This window comes from Lontra canadensis, unplaced genomic scaffold, assembly GCF_010015895.1.
Source record: "Lontra canadensis isolate GAN:19392208 unplaced genomic scaffold, GSC_riverotter_1.0 scaffold14, whole genome shotgun sequence".
NCBI lineage: Eukaryota > Metazoa > Chordata > Mammalia > Carnivora > Mustelidae > Lontra > Lontra canadensis.
This window is the reverse complement of record NW_022631008.1, coordinates 7,786,675-7,807,299: the sequence shown is the minus strand read 5'-3', so window position 1 is coordinate 7,807,299 and position 20,625 is coordinate 7,786,675. Positions and strand designations below refer to the sequence as shown.

The 20,625-nt window shown below is 38.5% G+C and overlaps 1 protein-coding gene and 1 pseudogene across 4 annotated transcripts in view; both read left to right on the top strand.

Annotated features, from left to right (window-relative positions):
• The window catches only part of MDN1 (midasin AAA ATPase 1), a 168,242-nt gene that overhangs the window by 86,154 nt on the left and 61,463 nt on the right, over nt 1-20,625 (top strand). For all 4 annotated transcript variants that reach the window (XM_032858123.1, XM_032858121.1, XM_032858122.1 and 1 more), the window contains exons 38-50: nt 264-461; nt 1,524-1,631; nt 1,984-2,172; nt 5,281-5,370; nt 5,473-5,736; nt 5,912-6,173; nt 14,653-14,812; nt 15,642-15,758; nt 17,096-17,304; nt 18,280-18,428; nt 18,792-19,003; nt 19,328-19,548; nt 20,440-20,553. In XM_032858123.1, the coding sequence (XP_032714014.1) occupies nt 264-461; nt 1,524-1,631; nt 1,984-2,172; nt 5,281-5,370; nt 5,473-5,736; nt 5,912-6,173; nt 14,653-14,812; nt 15,642-15,758; nt 17,096-17,304; nt 18,280-18,428; nt 18,792-19,003; nt 19,328-19,548; nt 20,440-20,553 (2,293 nt within the window). The remainder of the gene's footprint in view (nt 1-263; nt 462-1,523; nt 1,632-1,983; nt 2,173-5,280; nt 5,371-5,472; nt 5,737-5,911; nt 6,174-14,652; nt 14,813-15,641; nt 15,759-17,095; nt 17,305-18,279; nt 18,429-18,791; nt 19,004-19,327; nt 19,549-20,439; nt 20,554-20,625) is intronic.
• On the top strand, nt 2,330-2,956 carry LOC116868014 (annotated as a pseudogene).

Sequence of the window (20,625 nt, the reverse complement as noted above, 5' to 3'; positions counted from 1 at the left end):
GGGGGATGGAGCCCCACGGCAGGCTCTGTGTGCAGCGGCATGTCTGCTGGAAGTTCTCTTTCCCCTGCCTTTCCCTCCCCCGACTTTCTCTCTCTCTCTCTCTCTCTCTCTCTCAAAAAATGAATAAATCTTAAAAAATGGAATGTTATCAGTACTGTTTGAGCTTCTTCCTCCTGAAGACAATACTATTCTGTTTTTATATGTATTCTTTTTTTTATAGTTATATAGCATATGTAATAAATATATATACTTTCTTCAAATAGCTCAATCTGGCTTCTCAGTCTGTATTGGAAGGACTCAATGCTTGTTTTGACCACAGAGGAGAAATCTATGTTCCTGAGTTGGGAATGAGTTTTCAAGTACAGCATGAAAAGACAAAGATTTTCGGGTGTCAGAATCCTTTTAGACAAGGAGGTGGGAGGAAAGGCTTGCCAAGGTCTTTCCTTAACAGATTCACTCAGGTAAGATTTGCTGTTGCCATGGAGACCGAAGGTAGAGTTTTGGGGCTGATAGGACTGAGGCACAGACCTATGAGGATGCTCACTGTAAGAATGAGAGAGCACCGATTTAATGATCTGTTTCTCAATTCCGTGTCTCTGTATGGTGAATATTAATGTGACTGATTCCCGTCATCACTTCTCTTCAGGTATGTGTCCCTTTGTCTCCAGTCCTGGAAAACCGGTGTGTTATCAGTTAGTGGAGGGTAAGATAACCACCCCTCCAGGAATTCCATTACCATGCTCAGGAGCAAGACCAGTTTTTACCTTTCCAGGTGTCTACGTGATCTATTAAAATACTGAAACTTTTTTTATGATGAAAATAATGCATTTTAGTTAAAGTGAGAAGGAAAAGAAAACTACCAGAAGAATAAAAAATCCAGTATTCTCCATATCAGAGTCAATCATTATTAACATTTGATGTCTTTCTTACTGTCTTTATTCTCGTTTGCAGAGGTTGGAGAGTGTGTATGTGTATCTATACACATATGCTTACTTGTTTTGATATTTATTTGTCAAAATTTGACTAGCCTACAGATTTGGAAATGGCTCTGGATGTTGGCTTTCTTTGATGTCCCTTTCCATAATTCGCTGAGTATCTTTTCAGAATAATTTATTATGAGGAATTTCAAACATACTGAAAAGTTGAAAGTTTAGATTTTGAAGTAAATGCTCTTATGCCTTACCATCTAGTTTTGAGGACATAATATACATAGGAAATTTAAAAAGACAGAAATGCTTAAAAATAAAAATAAATACCCTTAAGTTGTATGTTATCTTTTTTTAATTCATTAGAGTGGAGCTAACAACAAAACCTCTGTTGCCCTGTATTTCAAATATTTTATAGGATTCTGTATCCTAAAAATGTAAGAAAAGAGATTTCTATAACAATCTTTATGTATATCTAAACTGAGGTACTGTTACTTTGGTGTTAAATAACAATTTTACTTTGCAAGTGGTAGTTCTTCCTGGTTTTCAGTAAGGAGAAGCAATAGTATTTCTTCATGTTCTTTTTGGATTCTGTAGGTCTTTGTGGATCCCCTTACAGTAATTGACATGGAGTTCATTGCCAGTACTCTGTTTCCAGCCATTGACAAAAATATTGTTAAGAAGATGGTTGCTTTCAACAGCCAAGTAAGTACCTACTTGTATTAATTGTTTTTTATTTTCATGCTGTAATAGAACCATCATTTTTTCATTGTGGGACACTATCAAATTTATCAGTCTCTAAAATAAATCACATTGAATTGTAGATGTTTCTGCTGGAAAAAACTACTCATTTAAGGATAATGGTTATTAAGATCTTGTCAGTGTTAATGCTTACAAGAATATTCCTGGTTTAGATGTCTGGGTTGGGAGGAAGAGACTTGGTATCAAACCTTATTTCTGTTTCAGATTATGTATACATTTGTAGTACATTGATAGGACTTAATGCAGTGTGCTTAGCAATGGGACATGTTTCCCAATAATGGTGTTTTCTTTTTAGATTGATCACGAAGTGACTATTGAGAAGAAATGGGGGCAAAAAGGAGGACCCTGGGAATTCAACCTTCGGGACCTTTTCCGCTGGTGTCAGTTGATGCTAGTTGACCAGTCCCCTGGGTGTTATGATCCTGGTCAGCATGTATTTTTGGTCTATGGTGAGAGAATGAGAACCAAGGAAGACAAAGAAAAGGTGAGTTTCATACTTGTTCTTTGTGTTTCTTTCCATCTGAAAGTTGATTTCTTCCTAAGGGAGAGAAAGTGCATACTCACTAATTAATACTAAACTCACTAAAGCTGCTTAGAATTTAGAAGTTAAGGAAAGAGCTCTTTCCGTAGCGGCAGCAGCAATGGATTGTGCAGACAGGGCCAAGACGAAAGCTCGAGACCTTCGTGGCAAGAAGCAGGAGCTGCTTAAACTGCTGGAAGAGCTGAGGTGAAGCTGTCCCAGCTGTGCATTGCCAGAGTGACGGGTGGCATGGCTTCCGAGCTCTCCAAGGTCCAAGTTGTTGGCAGATCCATTGCCAGTGTTCTCACAGTCATCAACCAGAAAGAGAACTAAGGCAGGAAATTCTACAAAGGTAAGAAGTGCAGGCCCCTGGGTCTGCGGCCCAAGAAGACAAGCGCCATGTGCCACCGGCTGAACAAGCACGAGCAAGAGCTGAAGGCCAAGAAGCAGCCGCAGAAGGAGCAGCTCTACCCACTGAGGAAGTACATGGTCGAAGCTTGAGCACTGGTGTCAATAAAACACAAACTGGGAAAAAAAAAAGTTAAGGAAGGAGACTGAAAGTTCACCTACCTCAGTGTCTCAAAGTGCAGAGTAATTTGCTTCAGAGTACATACTTCATTTATCCATCTGAATCCCTTTACTGCAAACCTCCTTTAAACAGTATGGCCCCCCCAGTAATAAAGAACTAGGTCTTTAGCCTCTTTCAAGGTGCAAAGGGGAGAAACAGGAGGAGACAGGTGATACTCAGTAGAGGGGGTCAGTTTTCCGTTTTTTAAAGAAACTTTGAGTTACAAAGTCTTTAATCTACAAAGTATAAGTAGGTACATAAAAGAATATTCTGTATCTGAATGGAAATAAAAATACCTCTTTGTAAGCAGAAAATAACACTAGAATTCCTAGCCTAATAAACTAATAATGTGTTCGTTTTGTTTTGTGGTATTTAAAGTCCATTCTCACAGAATATTCACAGTAGCTGCAGGCAGGAGGCACTGTCCTGACCTCTTCATCAGTGAGGATTCAATGCCCATAGTCATGGAGTATCACCTGTAGTGAGTGGTAGAGCCAGCTCTCCAGCCTGGGACTTTGCTTTCATATCCCAGTTGCAGCCAAATGTTGACTCATTCATTATGTACAGGTGCCTTTAGTCATTGTATTAGGACAAAATATTCACCTAGTTTTTTTTCTTACTTTTTATTTTATTTATTTATTTTTAAAGATTTTATTTATTTATTTGACAGAAAGAGATCACAAGCAGGCAGAGAGAGAGGAGGGAGCAGGCTCCCCGCTGAGCAGAGAGCCTGATGTGGGGCTCAATCCCAGGATCCTGGGATCATGACCTGAGCTGAAGGCAGAGGCTTTAACCCACCGAGCCATCCAGGCGCCCCTCACCTAGTTTTTTAAAATATAATTTCATTATATATAATTCATATACCATCAACTAGTAATTTTATTTTCTTCATCTGCTAACTAATTATACTGTATTCATTGTGGCCAGACCCTGGCCAATTATTGGGTATTTGATGTTAGTCAGATGGAATGTCAGTGTAAGGTATGGAAGGTTTTCTTCGCTTCTCTATGTTAATTATTTAATTCACACGCACACACATACAAAGTGAGGGAAATAGTAATAGGAGAAGGGCTTATCAAGGCTGGAAGAGTTTGAGTAAATTGAATCTGTCTTTATAAAACTAAACCAACTACACTGTGAAAGTATTTATAATTTTAGTTCTGGTAGACTGTCAGGGAGCGGAGAATATAATATGCTTTGGAGTACAATGTAAGATCATCAAACTCCTGGACACAAAAGTATGTGACAGGAACAGTTTTCTCCTGTGCTGCTTTTTGACTCCTCATCAAGGTTTGGTACTGATAATGATTTTATCTTTATTACTTTTTTCCTGATATTTTTCAAATTCATTAATTTTTTTAGTTGAGGTATAATTGGCATTCAACATACTATTTTCAGGTGTACACACAATGATTCAGTATTTGTATACATTGTGAAACGATCACTGCAGTAAGTCCTAACACACATTACCTTACATAGTACAAAAGACTTTTTCTTTTGATGGCAACTTTAAAATCTGTTCTCTTAGCAATTTTCAAATAATGCAATACAGTATTATTGACTATAGTCACCATGCCATACATTCTATTCCTAGAACTTATTTTATAATATTATTTTTATCTTCTGACTAAAGTCCATTGTACAGTGATGAATATGAGTATTACTGCTTTGTTAGAAACATGCAACTTGGTGTACATATTGTGGGTGGCTGGAATTTTTCCTGCTGCTCTGGGCTAAATTAGTGTATTGTATACACCCTTAGCTTTTTCCCCTGCCCCAACTCCTCTTAAAAAGAAATCCAGAAAAGAAATAGGACTAATGGCAAGTTTTCTAATCGTATTTCTAATAAGGAAGGGATAACTGAATATAAATAATCAGATAACTAGCATTGGTTGTCATTCTATATAAATAACTTAGGCTAAAATGGTGTTTTGGAGTGAGACTGGCTTGGATTTAAAAATCACCTACTAACCATTAGTAAATCCTTATTACTCTCCTGAATTCTATTATCCATATCTATAAAGTGGAAATGATACCTATTTTGCAAGGCTGTAAGGATCAGAATAATCTATTAAAGCATGTCTACAACATTTGGCACATAGTAGGTGCTCACGAAATTGTCAGTGTTCTTTATAATCTTCAAGCTACTATTCTCTTCTGCTTTTTTAGGTGATATCTTGGTTGATGAAAGCAGATTGATTTTTTTTCATGTGTAGATTTGCCATAATATCCATAACTAATTTATGATACATTCTCAACTGGATTCTCAAATAGTTTGAGATTAGATGACTGTTCTTTGCTTGGGCTCCAGTTTGCTTTCATCCTCAAGATTTAGTTTAATGTAATCTGTAAGAGGAAGTTTATAAGAGAATATTCAAAAGGATAAGGAAATTGTGACTAGTGTTCACTCACAGTGTTCTGACTCTTGTTGTGCATGTTATCTAGAAGGTTTGGCTAGAATTTGCTGGAGTGGTTTGTGCTTTAATTGTATTGTCCTCATTTAGGTCATTGCTGTATTCAAGGATGTGTTTAATTCAAGTTCCAACCCATATATGGGAACCAGACTATTTCACATCACTCCCTATGATGTTCAGGTGAGGCATGTAGGAGTATCCTCTGTTTTACATTTTCCTTTGATTTCGTCTGTTCCCACAATCAGACACACTTGTGAAATCTCACTGGCATGTCTTTTTCAGCTGGGCTACTCAGTCCTTTCCCGTGGCAGTTACATTCCTCTCCTGTCCCGCCATCCCCTATCACTTCTGCACCAGTCGTTACGGTCTCTGGAATCTATTATGAAGTGTGTGCAGATGAGCTGGATGGTCATCCTCGTGGGGCCAGCCTCTGTGGGCAAGAGTAGCCTGGTCCAGCTTCTGGCACACCTTACTGGTCACACATTAAAGATCATGCCTATGAACAGTGCAATGGACACTACAGAGCTTCTGGGTGGATTTGAGCAGGTAAATGGTCTGTCTTCACTTTTTTGGGCAAAACACATATAATGCTGTGGTCTGACTGATGGTCTTTTGTGTTGGTGACTACAAGTAGTTTTTTGTTTTTTGTTTCTTAATTTAAAAGAGTATTCTTTTGACTCTGGCCAGTGGCTATGATGAGTTTGTGCTCTGGAAATTTCAGGTTGATCTTACGCGGCCATGGAGGCAGCTTCTAGAAAAAGTGGAGGGCACTGTAAGGGCACTGTTAAGAGACAGCCTCCTTATCAGTGCTGATGATGCAGAAGTAGTGCTGCGAGCCTGGAGTCACTTCATTCTGACCTATAAGCCCAAGTGTCTTGGAGATGGTGGTAAAGGTATCACAATGGAGATTGTCAACAAGCTGGAAGCAGTATTATTACTCATGCAGCGACTCAACAATAAAATCAATTCCTACTCTAAGGCAGGTGTGTGTGTTTGGATGTGTGTATCAGATATGTATGTAGCATTGTCCATATAGTGTCCATATATAGGTAGTAATTTGATTGTAAGGTAATATCTGTAATTTTTTTACTAATGTAATAGTTATTAACAAAACTTGAAAATCTTTGTTTTAGAAAGTAAAATGAAGCTAGTGTAAAATAATTCAGAATTGATGACCCTAAACAAAGCAAAAACAAAGAAATTGGTTAGTGAGCTTGATGGTGTATATTGTGTGTAATCAGCTATAATAGTAAATCATTTGCATGTAAAGCTGGTTTTATTTTTTTGTTGGCTTTTAAAACTAATTTCTCAGGAAGTTAAACATTCTATTTTATTTTAAATTATTTGAGAGAGAGTGAGAAAGAGTGCTCTTGAGAGAGAGAGCAGGTGTAGGGGTGGGGGGAGTGGCAGAGGGAGAGGGATACGCAGACTTCATGCTGAGCAGGGAGCCCAATGTGGGGCTTGATCCTGACCTGAGCGGAAGGTAGAAACTTGACCAACTGAGTACCCGGGCATCCCAAGAAATTAAACATTTTAAATGGGAGAATAGCAGTCTATATTGATTGTTAGGATTTGTTTGTTAATTTTGTATAGAAAGTGGAAGAAATTCTTCAGTTAACATGAAAACTTCTCTAATTTTGTGGTGCAGTTTTCTGGGTGATGATGAGCATGCTATTAGGGAAGATTAAAGGCTCATAGGTTGTGTCAGTCACTATGATTGGCATCTTTTCTTTCCAAAGTCTGTTTGTAACTGGTTACAAAGGGTTGCTTCCTTAGAGATAAAGAAATGAGACAACTCTGTCCTAGCTCTATAAACAATGTATCTGTAGCTGTGGGTCAGATAGTTTACTTTCTTAGGCAGGAGAATGATTTTATTTATTTATTTATTTTAAAGATTTTATTTATTTATTTGACATAGACATAGCAACAGAGGGAACACAAGCAGGGGGAGTGGGAGAGGGAGAAGCAGGCTTCCCGCTGAGCAGGGATCCCAGTGCGGGGCTGGATTCCCAGGATCCTGGGATCATGACCTGAGCTGAAGGCAGAGGCTTAACGACTGATCCACCCAGGTGCCCTGAGAATGATTTTATCGTTGATTTGATTTTTCACTTCCCAATTCAAGCTCACTATTTAAATTTGAAATCCTTTCCTCATTCACTCAAATTTGTTAGAGATAATTAATGAAGTTATACATTACTTTATATATATTTTAAAGATGGGTATTGTAAAACTCACCATTGAGCTATGAATTCCAACTGGGTGGTAGGCCCTATATAAAATATTTACTTTTAAATCTTGCAACACCACTGCATTACAAGGAAAGATTATCTCTGTTTTATGCTTCTGGACGTGGATGCTCATAAAGGTTAAATGATGTGCTCACTGTCGTACAGTTACGAAGTATCCAAACCAGGTTTTGGATCTGATCCTCTGATCTTAAAGCCTTCAGTCTAGTGCTTCTTTATATCTTTCAGTTTAAATTTAAATATTTAGAGTAAGTTCTCACAGCTCATTCTAAATACTGCTTTTTTATTTAGGATTTACTTTCATACTGAGTAATTTCTTAGGGATATTATAGCGAGAAAAGGTGAGTCTGAAGCACTTTTTCTGCTTTATTTTTGGTCAAAATATGTTTTCTCTTTAAACTTTTATATCTTTTAACGTTACCATGAAGATGTATGAGTGTTAAATTCTGAACAGGAGAAATAGAATATATTTATCTTAAATGCTTGTGCTTTTTTATACTAGCTATGTTAACATCTTTGTCTGCTAATTTCATCATCTGTGATTTCTGGATGTGTTCTATTGACTTTTCTCCTGGTTATAAGTCATATTTTCTTTGTGTGTCTAGTAATTTTGATTGGATGCTGGAAATTTTGAATTAAGTTGGCTTAGTCCTGCATTTTTGTTGATCCTTGAACACATAGGTTTGAACTGCATGGGTCCACTTACATGTGGGTTTTTTTTCCAGTAAATAGATGTACAGTACTGTAAATGTATTTTCCTTACAATTTTTAAAATTTTCTTTAGCTTACTTTATTGTAAGAATATAGTATATAGTATATACGATGTACATAGTGTATTAATTGACTTATTGGTAAGGTGGCTATTAGTAGTTAGGTTTTTGAGGAATCAAAAGTTGTATGTGGATTTTTGAGTGCTTGGGGAGAATGTAGGCCCCTTATCCCTTTTGTTTTTTAAGGGTCAGCTGTATTTCTTTAAAGACTTCTGGACTTTGTGGATTAGTTTGATCTTGCATTTTTATTTGATCTATTTAGACTAAAAAAAAAAAAAGTACAACAGTTCACCCATTTCTCACCCCCCCACCCCCAACTCCCTCAACCTCCAATCTGTTCTCTCTATCCAGAAGTTTGTCTTTTGTTTAAGATCTTACATATAAGAGAGATCATATGGTATTGGTCTTGCTCTGACTTAGTTCATTTAGCATAATGTTCTTGAAGTCCATCCATGTTGTCACAGATGGCAAGATTTCATTCTTTTATATTGCTAAATAATATTTTTTATATGGCTAAATAATATTCCATTATATATATATACACATATATATATGTGTGTGTGTATATATATATATATATATATATATATATATATATCACAATTTCTTTATCCATTTATCTGTAATAGACAATTAGGTTGTTGCCATATCTTGGCTATTGTAAACAGTCCTGTAGTGAACATGGTGGTGCATATATCTTTTCAAGTTAGTGTTTTCATTTTCTTAGGCTAAATACCCTGAAGTGGAATTGCTGGATCATATGTAGTTCCATTTTTAGTTTGTTTTTTTTTTAAGACTTTATTTATTTATTTATTTGACAGACAAAGATCACAGATAGGCAGAGAAGCAGACAGCGAGAGAGAGGAGGAAGCAGGCTCTGCACTGAGCAGAGAGCCCAACATGGGGCTTGATCCCAGGACCCTGAGATCATGACCTGAACCAAAGGCAGAGGCCTTAACCCACTGAGCCACCCAGGCGTCCCCATGTTTAGTTTTTTGAGGAACTTCTGTACTGTTTTCCATAGTGGCTATACAAATTTACTTTCTCACAAGTAGTGCACAAGGGTTCCCTTTTCTCCACATGCTTGTGAACACTTGTTATTTCTTATTTGATAATAGCCATTCTAATAGGTGTGAGGTGATCTCTTATTCTAGTTTTGATTTCTATTTCCCTCAATTATTATGAGCATCTTTTCATGTACCTGTTGGCTATCTATAGGTCTTCAGTAAAATGTCTGTTTAGACCCTCTGCCCAGTTTTTAATGGGTTTGCTTGTAATTTTGCCATTGAGATATAGGAGTTATATATATATTTTGGATATTAGCCCCTTATCGGATATATGACTTGCAAATATTTTCTCCCATTCAGTAGATTGCCCTTTCATTTTGTTGATGGTTCCCTTGTTGTTCCAAAACATTTCAGTTTGATATAGTCCTACTTGTTTATTTTTGTTTTTGGTGTCATATTTAAAAAGATCATCACCAAGATCTGTGTCAAGGAACTTACCACTTACATTTTCTTCTAGGATTTTTATGGTCTCAGGTCTTTCATTCAAGTCTTTAATCCATTTTGAATTTTTGTATGTAGTATAGGACAAATGGTACAGTTTTATTCTCTCGTATGTGGCTACCTAATTTCCCCAGAACTGTTTTTAATTGAAGAGATTTTCCTTTCCTCATTGTGTATTCTTGGTTCCGTTGTTGTACATTAATTGACCATATATGTGTGGGTTTATTTCTGGGCTCTCTTTTCTGTTTCACTGATGTATGTGTCTGTTCTGATGCCAGTATCATGCTGTTTTAATTAACTTAGCTTTGAAATATGGTTTGAAATAAGGGAACCCAATGCCTCCAGCTTTGTTCTTTAAGATTGCCCTGGCTATTTGGGTCTTCTGTGGTTCCATACAAATTTTAGCCTTATTTGTTCTATTTTGATGAAAAATACACTGGAATTTTGATAGGGATTATATTTAATCTGTATATTGCTTTGGATAGTATGGACATTTTAACAATATTCGTCCAGCCCATGAACAGGGAATATCTATCCATTTATTTATGTCTTCATCAGTTTCTTAATGTCTTAGAGTTTCCAACATGATCTTTCACCTCCTTGGTTAAATTTATTACTAGGTATTTTTTTTATGTGAGTGTAAATGTGATTGTTTCAGTTGCACTTTCTGATAGTTTATTATTAGTGTATAGAAACACAATGGTTTTTTGTATATTGATCTCGTATCCTGCAACTTCACTCAATTTATTTATTCTCTGTGTGTGTGTGTCTGTGTGTGTGTGTGTAGGGTTTTCTGTAGGTAGTATTATGTCATTTGGAGATAGTGACAATTTTCCTTTCCAGTTCGGTTGCCTCTTATTTTTCTCTCCTAATTGCTCTGGCCTGGAATTCCATTATTGTTTTGAATAAAATGGTGAGAGTAGACATTCTTGTCCTGTTCCTGATCTCAGAGAAAATGCTTTCAGGTTTTCATTGTTAAGTAATGATATTATCTGTAAGCTTGCCATATATAGCTTTTATTATGTTGATGCATATTCTGTCTATACCCACTTTTATATTAGGAGGTTTTTTAAATCATGAATGGATGTTGAATTTTGTCAAGTGCTTTTTCTGCATCTACTGAAATAATCATATGATTTTTATCTTTCATTTTGTTAATGTGTGGTATCACATTGATTTGCAGATAGTGAACCATTCTTACATCCCTAGAATAAATTCCACTTGATCATAGTGTATGTTCTTTTTGCTTTATTGTTGAATTTAGTTTGCTAATTGTTTTGTTGAGAATTTTTGGATCTATGTTTATCAGTAAAATTAGTCTATAATTTTTTTTTTTAAAGTAGGCTCCATGCCCAATATCAGGCTTGAACTCATGACCCTCAGATCAAGAATTGCATACTCTGAGGAGACCTGGGTGGCTCAGTGGGTTAAGCCTCTGCCTTTGGCTCAGGTCATGATCTCAGGGTCCTGGGATCAAGCCCTGCGTTGGGCTCTCTGCACAGCAGGGAGCCTGTTCCCCGCCCCCCCGCCTGCCTCTCTGCCTGCTTGTGATCTCTCTCTGTCAAATAAATAAACAAAATCTTAAAAAAAAAAAAGAATTGCGTACTCTACCAACTGAGCCAGCCAGGCTGAAATTTTCCTGTGGCATCCTTGTCTAGTTTTGGTATCAGGGTAATGCTGACTTTATAAAGTGAGTTTGGAAAAGTTCCCTTTTCTTCTTCCTCTTCTTCTTTTTTTTTTTTTTTTTTTTTTTTTTTTTGTGGAAGTGTTTTGAGAGGGGTGCCTGGGTGGCTGGATGGCTCAGTTGGTTAAACATCTGCCTTTGGCTTAGTTCATGATCTCAGGGTCTGGGATCAAGCCCTGTGTCGGGCTTCCTGCTCAGCAGAGAGTCTGCTTTTCTCTCTTTCTCTGACCCTTTTCTCTGCTCATGCTCTCTCTCTGCCTAAAAAAAAAAAAAAAAGAAAAGAGAAAAAAGGAGTTGTTCAAGAAAGATGAATAATTATTCTTTTTGAATGTTTGGTAGAATTTACCAATTTTATCTCCTTTCTTGGTGACACTGATTTATTTATTTTTATTTTTTATTTTTTTAAACATAAAATGTAAATGTATTTTTGTTTCAGGGGTACAGGTCTGTGATTCATCAGACTTACACAGTTCACAGCACTGGGTGACACTGATTTATTATAGTCCCATGGGATCAGGAACTCAAGCTCCGAGGCATCTCTGGGTAGTAACTATAAAAATTAGGGCCCGATGGGGTGCCTGGGTGGCTCAGTGGGTTAAAGCCTCTGCCTTCGGCTCAGGTCGTGATTCCAGGGTCCTGGGATGGAGCTCTGCGTTGGGCTCTGCTCAGCGAGGAGCCTACTTCCTCCTCTCTCTGCCTGCTTCTCTGCCTACTTGTGATCTCTCTCTGTCAAATAAACAAATAAAATCTTAAAAAAAAAAAAAATTAGGGCCCGAGATTTATGTAAAAGGCTTTCTGGGAGGTACTGGTGCTTCTGAGATCCACAGAGGAAGAGCACAAAGATGACACCTGTCAGTCTTCTTCCCTGGAGAATGTTCCAGCAGACTCTAGGATGTATATGTTATATTAGATGCCTGCTCTTGAGATTGTGTCTTTAATGCAAGGTGGTGAGCCTCCTTCACTTTAAATCTGGGTGCAATTGGTTGCCTCTGAGCTGGGCCCTGGGGTGGAGTCTGAGTGTGTGAGCCCTTTCTCTGATTAGTCTTGTGCTCCTGAGATGTAAGCCCTGTTGTTTTTAGAAGATAGATGTTTTGAAGGCTTGCCTTTCAGGCACATGTTTTAAAAGTTGGGATTCCTGGGGCACCTGGGTGGCTCAGTTGTTATGTGTCTGCCTTTGGCTCGGGTTATGATCCCAGGGTCCTGGTTCTCCCTCTCCCCCTGCTTGTGTTCCCTCTCTCACTGTGTCTTTCTTTGTCCGATGTCTCGCTGTGTCTCTCTCTGTCAAATAAGTAAGTAAAATTAAAAAAAAAAAAAAAAAGTTGTGATTTCTGTTGTGTGGTTCAAACCATTTGCTCCATAGTGAAAAGTTCCAGGTTTTCAGGTCCTTCCCAGTTGTGGGTCACAGCATGCTGGTGGGGGTTCATGGTGAGATTATTTCTCAGCCTTTCCTACCTGCTTCAGTGTAGCAGGTAGTTTTTTGTTTTGTTTTGTTTTGTTTTTCCCCCCTCCATTTGCCTGCTATGTAGTTGTTACTCAACCAGACCTCAGGATTTTCTTAGAGGAAGTTGTCCCATATGTAGCTGTCGATTCAGTGTGTCCGTGGGAGTAGGGTGAGTTCAGGATCTTCCTACACTGCCATGCTGAACCAGATCATTTTGATATTTTCAAGCTTAATTTCAAGCTTTTTAAGGTCAGTTCAGAGTAACCTTTACTTTAGGGCTAGGTTAACCCCACTTTTTTTTTTTTTAATAAAGATTTTATTTATTTATTGGACAGTGCACAAGCAGGGGAAGTGGCAGACAGAGGGAGAGGGAGAGGGAGAAGCAGGCTCCCCACGAGCAGGGAGCCTGATAGAGGGCTCCATCCCAGGACCCTGGGATCATACCCAAACTGAAGGCAGATGCTTAACTGACTGAGCCACCCAGGCGCCCTGAGATTAACCTCACTATTTAGGCATCTCTGCTGAATGGCCTGTGTATTCAGTGGCATCTTTTCAGTGTAGCTGGTGGGAACTGGAGGGATACTCAGTCTTGTATGAACTCTGGGAATTTTCCAATCATAACTCCCCAGCAATTGTCCTTTCCTTGCGAGTTTTCCCATCCTTGTGGAGCCTCACCTTTTACCTGCACATGCAGACTGTTACTTAGCCCAAGACTTCAGAGGCCTTATCTAGGTTTCTGGAGCTCTGTGAGTAGCTCCTTCATCTCGAGTGCTCTGCCCTTCACTCTAGTTGTCTTGGCCTCCCTGAGTTCCAGTCTGTCCACTCAAATCAGTGAGACCTCTGTGGTATGTTTGAAAGTTCCCTCTCCTGCTTTGCAATTCAGAAATTGCTTCCAGGCAGAAACTGAGGACAATTACAGGGCTTTCTTTCTTCAGGTACCACAGCCCTGTGCTGTGCTGGAAGCAGTTGTTTCAAATATTTTGTATAGTTTTTTAGTTGTTAGCCGTAGAGATAAAGTCGAACCCTTATTCCTCATGGGGTCCAGTGCATTATGCTCTGTGATAAGAGTAAGGGTCATAAGGCAGTTTCCAATAAAAAAGAACAGTTGAAAAATTTCTAGGGATGGACTATATAAACTATAAAGCACTAAGCAAATAACTAGCAGTTGTTACTATAATCCTATGATATGGTCTTTAGGAAGAAAGCCTGGTTTAATGACATTGATTTTCATTGTGCCAACTTTTACTGCCCTTTCATGTGATAGAAATGCAGTAATAGGTGGAGGACTTTATTCTCCTTGTGCCATTTGAGAAACTGTAACCAAGAGTATTTACCTTTTCTGTCACCTTTGAGTCACCTCTACCTATCCATTAATTCAAAAAGCCATTAAAAAGTATTTTCTGCTACCAGACCTAATTTTTTTTAACTTGTTTTGTTAAAACAAAACCAGAAACCTTGGGGCGCCTGGGTGGCTCAGTGGGTTAATCCTCTGCCTTCGGCTCAGGTCATGATCCCAGGGTCCTGGGATCGAGCCCCGCATCGGGCTCTCCGCTCGGCGGGAAGCCTGCTTCCTCCTCTCTCTCTGCCTGCCTCTCTGCCTACTTGTGATCTCTCTGTCAAATAAATAAATAAAATCTTTAAAAAAAAAAACAAAACCCAGAAACCTTTATTTATAGTTCATTACAAAACTTTTAGAACTTGGCCCTAAGTTTCCAATTTTCTTTTAATAAACTCTTAGGGGGTTTTGTTTGTTTTTCTTTTTTTTTTTTTTATTGCCATGGTTTGAAATTAAGTGCTGTGGCTGACATTTCAGAGTTTGCCAAACTTGTGGAAGAGTTCCGAAATTTTGGGGTGAAGCTTCTGCAGTCCACCAGTGGCCGCAGCCGTGGCACATTTGAATGGGTTGACAGCGTGTTGGTTCAGGCTCTGAAGTCTGGAGATTGGCTTTTGATGGACAATGTTAACTTTTGCAAGTAAGGACCTGCTTAATCACAAGATTGAAATTTGGGATATGCTTGTCAAAGTAGAACCCCAGCTGGACGTTCTGGCATTTTGAACCCATTGTTAGCTAGAAACGTATCCTCAACCCTATTCTGTAGGCTGATGCCTGTTGAGAACGAAGGTAATTGTCATTAGCTGCAAGATTTTAGTTCTGTCTGACTGTTTTGAGCTAAATTGAAGGCTAGCAGAATTGGATTACTTTTCCAACCATTTTTGAGGTAGACCTTTTTATTTAACATTAAAAATACTCTTTTTGTTAGGGGCATTCTTGAGGGCAGATTTTTGAAATGGAGGATCTTTTACAGGGCAGACATAGTAAATGTGCATCAGTGTGTCTTGCTTTGATTCTAAAGTAAGGACAGAGATATCATAAAACTGCCATAACACACGGCATAATAGAAACTAGTCCAGGTCCAATGATGGATTTCTCTACCTGGAGCATTTTTCAGAATATTTGAATTGAAATCCAGTTGCCTTCAGATTGATTTGGTAATGTTGGGAAGTTGGGGAGATGGAAGGGGAAAGAGAAAAGAAAGAACTATATCATGGGACAGTTTTCCTTAATTTATTTAATCGTGGAACAAATATTTTATATATTTACTCTGTATGAATCTCTGGGCAACATGTCTTGGGGAGTGAAAAGGGGGATGGACGGGGAGAGAGCAAGCACAGTTCTATATGGGGGAATGGTCCATGCTGAAGGAGGACATGGGTTGGGAACAGTGGGGAGCCTGTACAAGGAAAAGTAGAACCAGTATAACATGTCAGTCTGTCACCATTGTATTTGAATTCTTTGTGCAGCCCATCAGTGCTGGATCGTTTGAATGCTTTGCTTGAACCTGGCGGTGTTCTCACTCTTAGTGAGAGAGGAATGATAGATGGATCCACTCCCACCATAACACCAAATCCCAATTTCAGGTATTTGTGCCTCTTAACTTTCTTCTAAGAATCTGACTCCCTTAGTGGGGGAGGTGGACATTCAGTAGGACCTTCTTACATGTTATATTTATGCATCCAGTCATAAGTATGTTAACCTACTTATTGATTCAGTTAACACATATTTATGGTGGCTTTGCTATTTGCCAGACTCTGGGAGCTCATCAGTAAACAAGAGGGGGCTCCTGGCTGTCTTAGTAGGTAGAGCATGTGACTCTTGATCTCAGGGTTGTGAGTTCAAGCTCCACATTGGGCACAAAGCTTACTTTATTTTTTTTTTAATTTATTTTTTTTAAATAATTTTACTTATAAGTTCACACAGCTTGACTTCCCCTTTATTTTATTTTATTTTATTTTATTTTATTTTATTTTATTTATTTGACAGCGAGTGATCACAAGTAGGCAGAGAGGCAGGCGGGTGGTGGGGAAGCAGGCTCCCTGCTGAGCAGAGAGCCCGATGCGGGGCTCAATCCCAGGACCCTGGGATCATGACCTGAGCCGAAGGCAGAGGATTAACCCACGGAGCCACCCAGGCGCCCCACAAAGATTACTTTAAAAAATGAAATAATAAAAAAATAAACAGAGGCGAGGTCCTTGCAGTGGGTTGGGACTCTTACCAGTCCTTGCAGTGGTAGAAGCAGGAGACTGAACATGAGTCTTCCAGTCGTTCAGGTAAGATATGTGATAGCTTAGACTAGGATGGCCATATGAATGGGATTTGCTGATGGATGTGTGGGTTGAAAAAAAGAAGCAGCAAGGATTTTACCTGAATTTTTGGCTTGAGTAATTGGGTAAATATGGGAACCATTTATTGAGAAAGGGAAGACTGGCAAAGGAGCAGGTTTGACATGGGGAAGGTCAGCAGGGAATCCGCTGTGTAGCGTTGGAGATGTCAGGCGGCTAGGTGGAGGTGTTGCTAGACGTTGAATATATGAAGGTAATTGTTTCAGGAGAATACATTGCTCTCTTTTCTGATCTCTGTAGGTACGTTAGAATGATGAATTAGCACTATCTGATTTGGGGAATATCTGAAAATAAGAATTTTAACATTCTCAGATAGCTTTAAAGGTGCACTGGATAAACAATAGTTCCTAAAGAGAGTAGGTCTAGAGAAATTGATGTTGCTATATTGATGCATTTTGGCACTAGAAGGTAGAACACAGGTGAAAATAGCAGACTTTTGAGTTAGTGGTATCTCCCTTGATAAGCTCCCTGAAGAGGAACTATGTAGGATTTGCCCTCACTAATTGTTGCTGAACTACATCATTGGTTGCAACTGGGAGTTTAATTTATTTTTCTTTGAATTACTCTATTACTAGACTTTTTCTCTCAATGGATCCTGTTCATGGAGAAATATCCCGAGCTATGAGGAACCGTGGACTTGAAATCTACATTTCAGGAGAAGGGGATGGGAATATCCCAGATGACCTGGATATGAAAGTTCTGCTGCACAGCCTTGGGTTGGTGGGGGATAGTGTGTGCAACAGCCTCTTGGCTCTACACACAGAGATCCAAAGCACTGTAATAGGTAAGGTGCTTGACTGCTAGGCCTCTGCAGAGTTTTATTCTTCTAGAAATTCTTACGTTATTCCATTTCACTGCTAACCTAGGAGTTCTTAAATTTAGTATACATGCAAATAGAAATTACCAGAAAAATGTGTTAAAAATGTAAATGTGTTGATGCCCTTCTTCCTCCTAAGAGATTGGGTTCAGCAAGTCTGGGTGAGGCACAGAAATTAATATTTTAAAGAAGCTTCCCAGGTAGTTCTGATGGATTCATTCGGACACCCTTATTTTGAGGAATACTGCTTTAAGCACTAAAATTTGTAAAGTTTGTCCCTCTTATCTGTAGGGTGGTCATTGAGTCTTTTGAAGGTAGAATAAAGAGAGAACTTTGAGCTGCTTAAAACAGGTGTTACTTCTTCTAAATGTCCAAATATACAGGAATAGGCAAGAATAATAGCAAAGGTAATGATAAAAAAATGACATGCTATCTACTAAGTAACTGCTATGTGTTAGGTACGATGTCAGTTGCTTTTTTAGTCTTCACATTAGTTCTTCAGAGCATGTTTTCATTTTATAGATACGGCTCAGGGAGGTTGAGTAATTTATCAATGCCAGTGAGGTTTCAATGTAGTTCTGTTGGATTTTAAAGCACATGGTCCTTTATGAGGCCATGCTCATTTTGCTACTTCAGTGTGTATCAGCTTTAGATTAAGGATATATTTGACCAGGCTGTCATACTTGTAATTGTCACTTTCCAGCAATATGCTTTTGACAGCCAGAAAGGGAGGGGGGAGGCAGAATAGGGAAGGAATATGAATGTTTCCACAAGTCCATAATGTGCTACTGAGACCCTAGATTTCCACTTAGAAGGCTTTCCAAGGGTAAGTATTGGGTAGATTTGAGTGGAACGAAGTTTGATGTGAAGATGAATTTATCTGTTTTCACTGGACAGTTTATAGAATCTGTTGCTCATAAATGGCAATATTTTTTTTTATAGGTTCTCCAACATCCTCTATTTCAACTCTAATTCAGACAGCCTTACTCATTGTGCAGTACCTACAGCGAGGGCTGAGTTTAGACAGAGCCTTTTCTGAAGTGTGCTGGGAGGCATATGTCCGCTCCCAGCATTCACCAGCAAACCAGAAGGTACTAAGAACTGTTTGATAGAGCTTTCTCAGTTATAATACTCTTTACATTATTTAGGTGGAGGAAATTCTTCCTATTGATGGTAACTTTAGTGAGCTGAGAGTGGAGCACTTCAGTTACTCTCTAGTAGAGATCTGCTTTCTAAGTACTTTCCTGGAAAATAGGTTAAATGTAAGTATACTTTTTCGAAACTTAGTTGTCATCAAAGTGGAATTTAGCTTGTAATGTTGAAAATTGAAGGCTGTGATGAGAGTTGTGATGAGATGATCACAAAGGGCCTGGGAAACTATTAATACTCTACTAGTTTCTGGAGATAGCACTTGTATGTTGCCTGTACACCCACGTGTTTTTATCTCTTACCAGCTTGTGCAGGCTTTACTGGAGAAACATGTTTTTTCTCTGCGAGCACATGAAACCTGGAGTAACTCCATTCTTGCCATGGGCCTGTGGCCAGATTCTCTGCCTTCAGCTCTCTTTGCTACAGAAGATTCTCACTTGTCTGTAGTCCGAAGTGATGGACAGATCTTAGTGTATTGCCTCAACAGGATGAGCTTGAAAACCAGCAGCTGGGCCAGGTCAGTGAGACCTTCAGTTTGAATCTCTTTGGCATCTTGACTTTTTTTTTTTTATGGTAGTGGTCTTGACCCAAAGTGTTTGACCAGAATGTTAATGTGGTCATTTATTAACTAGCTATCATAGTTTCCTTGTTCATCGTAACATTGCTCCCTATTATTATTATTCACTCGATGTGTTTTAATTGTCCTTCTTCGAAGGGGACTAATCTTTACCCTTCACCTCTTGGATCCAATATTTGTAAAGTTATATTCCTGGTTCTTTGACATACAAAATGAAAGTTGATTCTGTTATTGACTTTGCCTTATTTTTCAAATGAATTTTAGGATTCAGCCTCTTACCTTGCCAGACTTAGAGAAAATTATGCAGTCCTCTAACCCTGAGAGCTTGAAATTCAGTTCAGTTGAAGTGGATACTCAATGGATTGATGAACCAGATGTTCTGGCCATGGCTGTTAAATTTCTTATAGAAAAAGCAACCAATCAAGATTGGATGCTCAGAGTTAAATGGCTTTATCATTTAGCCAAGAATATACCACAAGGGCTGGGTGAGTCAAAAAGCTTAATTTGTATAATAGGTGAATATATTTACACTTATGCTATTTTAGTGCCTCGGTAGCTTTGTTATTCTGTGCGTACACTGTTAAAATTGTCACCAGGAGATCTCCTAGCAAGAAATTTGTGACTTGGTATTATTGTTTGCAGAGCTGTTAAAAAGAAAAAAAATTAAGGCGCATATATATCTCCCCTTAGATATGTTCTAAGAGTAACTTTTCCCCCATGTAATCCTTAGCATTTCAGGATCTTGCGCCTTCCTATCAAATCCAAAAGGAGAATGTGCAGTGTTATGTTACTGTTTATTTTTTGAACATGCTACTGTACTACTGTAGAACGTTCTGGGGAAGGTTGCTTTTGGTAGCTTCATTTCCCCTTGAAAGTGCATAAGAGACTTAGTTCTAGTGCTCTAAGTTGTCGTGCTTAATTTCTTTGTACTTTTTTCATTTTAAGAGGAAAACCCAACAATAACAACATTGCATGCATTGCAAAGTATAGGACTTGGAATTTGTTGGTAGAACTTGTTGCCTAAAGTAATTGAGTTTACATGAACCTTTCTGTCCATGAGAACTTAGCCAGGGAATGTGTATATTGTGTGGTGCATGTGATCTGTCTAAAACTGTATAGAGGGAATTTATATATTATCTGCATTGTCCTATATGAGGACTACCAGCCACAGGTAGCCACTGAAATGTAAATATACATTAATTAAAATGAAATAAAATTTAAAATCCAGTCCTTAGTTGCACTGGCCACATTTCACGTGCTTACTAACACATGACTAGTGGCTGACAGTTGCAACTATAGATGTTTCCATCACTGCAAAAAGTTTGCTTGGACAACTCTACTTTTAATATTAACATTTTCTTCTCCTTCCTCCACAGAATCAATACAGATTCTTTTGGAAGCCAGTGCTGCATCTCTTAGGAATTTTTACTCAAATTCTCTCTCAGCTGGGGTCAGTAATGTCATCAAAATATTACAACCAAATATAACAGGTACTGCACCTCATTTGATTTTGAGTTCTCAGCACAGTTTAGGAAACTGGTCCCATCAAGTCTATGGAAAAA